Source organism: Oncorhynchus mykiss, chromosome 19, assembly GCF_013265735.2.
Source record: "Oncorhynchus mykiss isolate Arlee chromosome 19, USDA_OmykA_1.1, whole genome shotgun sequence".
Classification (NCBI taxonomy): Eukaryota; Metazoa; Chordata; class Actinopteri; order Salmoniformes; family Salmonidae; genus Oncorhynchus; species Oncorhynchus mykiss.
In genome coordinates this window covers 1,050,150-1,055,791 of record NC_048583.1, presented here as the reverse complement: position 1 = coordinate 1,055,791, position 5,642 = coordinate 1,050,150, and the positions used below count along the sequence as shown (strand labels likewise).

Below are 5,642 nucleotides of genomic sequence, written 5' to 3'. Positions count from 1 at the left end.
TTGTATTTCCTAAGTGTGTTTTTGACATTTTCTCTGTGAAACGGACCTTTATATTTCCCCGTAGCAGCAATGGTACACTTCAGGCTGGTTTCCCGGACACAGATTAAGCCATTAAGCATGCTTGTAAATCCAAGAGTGTCCTTAATCTGTATCCGGGAAACCGACCAACAATCTCAGAAATGTAGGCTAATCTTTTCTGCTGACAATGTCTTCTTCAATTTGACCAGCGGGGGGAGTATATGTTCCAATTACATTTTATCAATAGCATAGAATGTCCGATTGTCATTGCAAAGGTGGTGTGCTGTTCAGATCTATGATTGAAAGAGAAATGGGGAACCTGAGCTAGTCGATTCAGTTTTTGTTTGTGTTCTCAATCAAATTTATTTATAAAGCCCTTTTTACATCAGCTGATGTCACAATGTGCTATACAGAAACCCAGCCTAAAACCCCAAACAGAAAGCAATGCAGATGTAGAAGCACGGTGGCTAGGGAAAACGTTGGTTCCTGTGACTAAATCATCACAGATTGGAGTGTTGCGATTCAGAATGAAATCACCCAATGATGTCCTCATTCACCACGCACACACCAGTCCCATAATAGGAATCTGTCATCACTCAGGGCCGTGGATTTATGCCGCCTTCAAAACAACTGGGAACTCAGAATTCTCCGACTTCCGACCTCAGTGCGTTCAAAACAACCGGGTTCAGAAAACAAACGAGCTCCGACTGGGTAAAAATAATTCTAGAGCTCCGACTTTCTGATGTCATGATTTGACCTCGTCGAGTTCCCAGTTGTTTTGAACGCGGCATTAGAAGTATCTTTCACTTTGAGCTGTCAGACTTTCATGTGCTCATTACAATCTGATGTGGATGGTCGGGGGAATTTGTCATGCTCAGTGAAGTAATGTTTTGCATCCTGGTGGAAGCTATGGTGCTTTTGTTTTGTCCTGTAGCCTAAGGTTTTTATGTGCCAAGGATAAGGAAAAATGCAGCCTTATACAAAAGCGCATTGTTTTGAATGTCCACTGACATCGAAACAGTTAAATATGCAATAAAATGTTTTTATTCAAATGAGCTTTCAAATTCTGCTACTTGCTTTAATGTGAAAAGAGTCTGAATTTGCTTAGAAACATATTTATTTCCAGAATCTTTAACCTGACCATATGTTTGAATATCTGCAGTAGTTTGAGCTCATCAGGGTTTTCAGCGAGGGGCACCATTGCTTCAAGTTCCAGCGTGTACAGTAAAAGCATCAGTGGCACAGTGGAACAGAATAATACAATATTAGAAAGAAAATAAGTGTCATTGCAGTGACACTTCCGCTTCACGTTATTTTCTCTCAGGCCCCGCCCCGTGTGTCGTCCAATCAGAGAGCTCGTTTAGAAGCGCTTCAAGAGAACATTATTATTATGGTTGAGAGATCGACGGCACTGGGAATCAGACCAAGAAACGGATCGAAATCCACGGTAGATTTACCGTCGATAGACCATCTGCAGTTATTGTAACGATCGATTATTTTATTGTGACTGTTTTGACCGAGAAGCCAACACAATTCCTACATCATCCGATACTGCTTTGCAAAGACAGGTAAAACCGTTGGATATCCGGCTTATTCGGCCATTATAGCAATCATCCAGGCAGAAATCCCCCGGTAATGAATTTACGGTTGTATTCTGAGCGAGCTCTTCCATTATTAACACTACAGTGTCTGATGGAAAGTGCAATCAAGCTCGTTTTATTTTGATGATCTGTCTTGCAGCAATTTATATTTTTGCTGTTTATGTCAGTCAGCTTAATTCACCAGCTCTATTTGTCAAGTGGAGAGAGGAGCGGGCAGCTGAGGGCATGGTTTATCGCCACACAAGGTGCTTTAGTAGCGGCCGTCTGCTACAGCAACATTGGATCCTATGAACACCCCGTAGGATCGGGATTAATAATAGGGCTACAATGTAGCTAGTGTTGATTAATTGTAGCCGACCATATTCAGAATAATATATTGCAATGAGGTGGTGCTGAAAGAGTGCGATAGAAAAATGAACAAGAGGGGGAATGGCTGACTATAGTTGAAGGTTTTCCCTTTGACTTGGATAAACTATAACGAATAGGCTGTTCTTAAACGACTTCCTTCTCTCCCTGACAGTGACAGCTGTGGTCTTTTTGCATGCAGCAATAGGTTCCATCGCCGCTAGGACGAGCCTGCATCGACTGAGACATTGTGATAAGCTGGCTATAGGAGAAGGAACCGGCTGCATGCACCTCCGCCTCCCCCCTCCACCGTCAGCAGCGAGGACTGTACCGTTCAGTGCCTGTATCACCCGTTAACGGGATGACGACGTGAACCAAGCCTCCTCACGCACCGAACGCTGGATTCCGCATGAGGACTGAATGAGTGGAAAGAGAGGGAGACGAGGTGATGGCGATGCTGATCTAGGGAGGAGAAGGGAAAGCCTATTCATTTTCCCGATTGATTTATCAGGATCTTAACAGCCGACACGGGGTCTCTACCAAGGTTTCAACAACCAATTAATCCCCTCGCACGACGGAGGACATTTGTCATTCCGAGGCGATGGGAACCGCGCGTGGATGCCGGACTGCGGTTTAAACGTGCACGTGTCTCTCTGTGAAAGCACCGCTGTGATGGAGCACGACGAAAGTAGCGACGCGGAGGTTGCTGCCGAGCCCCTGCTGCACGGTATTCACGCGCCCAATCGGATCAGGCCCTCGTCGTACCGGGCACTGCGGAGTGCCGTTTCCAGCCTGGCGCGCATCGATGACTTCGTATGTGAGAAGATCGGGTCAGGGTTCTTTTCAGAGGTCTTCAAGGTGAGTCTTCAATGCAAGTTATTAACAAAACCTATTCATTAATTACTGTATAATATTATATTGCAATGCTTAAAAAAACTATGTATAGCCAGCCTCCTTGTATATATATGCAGCATACTACTACTTCTGCCATGATCCATGAGGTCTGAACCTTGATGGCACAGGAAGTAGTAGTGTGCCCACCCTTTGACCAAGGGCATCACCTCCTCAAGTCCAGCTTGCTACACAAGGTTCATCATCATTTACAGGTCTATAGGTCACACACAGGAAAATATGTGTAGGACTGTTGACGGCAGACAACCTTGTTATGCTCAGTATAGATGACAGACCACCCTATGACTCCCCTGAGAGACACATCTCATTAGTACAGCTGCTAGGATCTAGCTAGCCCAGGCTCATGACTCTCCGTTTCATTACATTACACATAAGTCAATGGAGGAAGGCGTCTTCTGTAGGGGGAGTTTTGTTAAGAGCCGCGCCGCTCGGTCTGAACATTAAAGCACTCGAGTATAGAGAATCTAATCTAATCCGCTGTGAAATATGTTTTCAATAACCAACAATATTGTATATTCAGCTGTTTTGAAGTTGGTGTTCAAAACCGAAAGTAAAAGATGCAAAAGCGAAACTTAAGAACGGGAAGCATAGAAATAGCACACATAGAACAGATCTAACGCTTTTTAGACTTGCGCTCAATGCCATGACAAATCTATAACTCACATTTCTATGCTAAAGAAAGTTACATTTTATACGGTTAGGGTTCCCACACGGACATGTCTCCATGGTACAGCGCTTGTTTACCGAAAACAGACGGTAGACTGAGTGCACTGCCTGTGCCAATTAGCTATCTGCGTCTCACCTGTGTAAATGGAAAACAGACGCCACAAACGTGTTGTCACTGAAAAATACTGTCGGCTGCAACTGTGTTAAAAACATTGTACAGTAAGTGTGTATTTTGCATCTGTGGAATAATGTTGATGTGAAATGAAAGTAGAGAGCTTTACGTTTCTAGAACTGTACCACAACTGAGAATCGATTCATGGTTAGATGGATTATTTGGCTGCCAGAGTAATGTAATGTCCTTGGACTATAAGGAGTAAGGTTATTCTCTTTAGTCTGTTGTTGTGCAGGGATCTAGTCTATTTCTTAGAGACTTGTTCAGCATATACTAACAAAAGATTTTGACATGGTGAAAGAGGTGGGAATCTCTCCTGCCAGAGAGATGTGTGTCTCAGTGGCACTGTGCCCCTACCCTGCCAGAGAGGTGTGTGTCTCAGTGGTACTGTGCCCTGCCAGAGAGATGTGTGTCTCAGTGGCACTGTGCCCTGCCAGAGAGGTGTGTGTCTCAGTGGTACTGTGCCCTGCTAGAGAGGTGTGTGTCTCAGTGGTACTGTGCCCTGCCAGAGAGGTGTGTGTCTCAGTGGTACTGTGCCCTGCCAGAGAGGTGTGTGTTTCAGTGATACTGTGCCCTGCCAGAGAGGTGTGTGTCTCAGTGGTACTGTGCCCTGCCAGAGAGATGTGTGTCTCAGTGGTACTGTGCCCCTGCCCTGCCAGAGAGGTGTGTGTCTCAGTGGCACTGTGTCCTGCCAGAGAGTTGTGTGTCTCAGTGGTACTGTGCCCCTGCCCTGACAGAGAGGTGTGTGTATCAGTGGTACTGTGCCCTGCCAGAGAGTTGTGTGTCTCAGTGGTACTGTGCCCTGCCAGAGAGTTTTGTGTCTCAGTGGTACTGTGCCCTGCCAGAGAGGTGTGTGTCTCAGTGATACTGTGCCCTGCCAGAGAGGTTTGTGTCTCAGTGGTACTGTGCCCCTGCCAGAGAGTTTTGTGTCTCAGTGGCACTGTGCCCTGCCAGAGAGTTTTGTGTCTCAGTGGTACTGTGCCCTGCCAGAGAGTTGTGTGTCTCAGTGGTACTGTGCCCTGCCAGAGAGGTGTGTGTCTCAGTTGCACTGTGCCCGGCCAGAGAGGTGTGTGTCTCAGTGGTACTGTGCCCTGCCAGAGAGGTGTGTGTCTCAGTGGTACTGTGCCCTGCCAGAGAGGTGTGTGTCTCAGTGGTACTGTGCCCTGCCAGAGAGATGTGTGTCTCAGTGATACTGTGCCCTGCCAGAGAGGTGTGTGTCTCAGTGGTACTGTGCCCTGCCAGGGAGGTGTGTGTCTCAGTGGTACTGTGCCCCTGCCCTGCCAGAGAGGTGTGTGTCAGTGGTACTGTGCCCCTGCCCTGCCAGAGAGGTGTGTGTCTCAGTGGCACTGTGCCTCTGCCCTGCCAGAGAGGTGTGTGTCTCAGTGGTACTGTGCCCTGCCAGAGAGGTGTGTGTCTCAGTCGTGCTGTTCCCCTGCCCTGCCAGAGAGGTGTGTGTCTCAGTGGCACTGTGCCCTGCCAGAGAAGTGTGTGTCTCAGTGGGACTGTGCCCCTGCCCTGCCAGAGAGGAGGAGAGGACTGTGTGATTACAGGAGAACAGGTCGCGCTCACTGCTCACACTAAGCTGATTACCTCTCAGGCTCTCACAGCCTCTGTGTGTTTCTGTGTGTGTGTGTTTACAGTGTGTGCATCTTCAATTTAAACTATAGCAACTTCACTGTGAACTGAAGGTGTGATGGTGAGCACATCAGTGTGTGGGGACTTGTGTGTGTTTGTTTTAAAACCTCAAGGTCCGTGACTGCTGTATAAATGCCCATGTCGTTACCACAGACTATTAACATGACAGTCAATGTGTTCACTGGGCCAAGATACAGTACATTACTGATACACAACATCAATGTGATCACTGGGCCAAGATGCAGTACATTACTGATACACAACATCAATGTGTTCACTGGGCCAAGATGCAG

General features: G+C 46.9%; 1 protein-coding gene across 3 annotated transcripts in view; it reads left to right on the top strand.

The window, feature by feature from the left end:
• Positions 1 to 1,395: 1,395 nt before the first annotated feature.
• The window catches only part of LOC110498622 (dual specificity testis-specific protein kinase 2-like), a 20,021-nt gene continuing 15,774 nt past the window's right edge, over positions 1,396 to 5,642 (top strand). Inside the window, exons 1-2 of one of the 3 annotated variants that reach the window (XM_036953865.1) lie at positions 1,396 to 1,586; positions 2,167 to 2,822. In XM_036953865.1, the coding sequence (XP_036809760.1) occupies positions 2,583 to 2,822 (240 nt within the window). In that variant the 5' untranslated portion in view covers positions 1,396 to 1,586; positions 2,167 to 2,582. Of the gene's footprint in view, positions 1,587 to 2,139; positions 2,823 to 3,608; positions 3,762 to 5,642 lie in introns of those variants that run through there. The other 2 variants (XM_036953864.1, XM_036953866.1) reach the window with 2 other exon arrangements.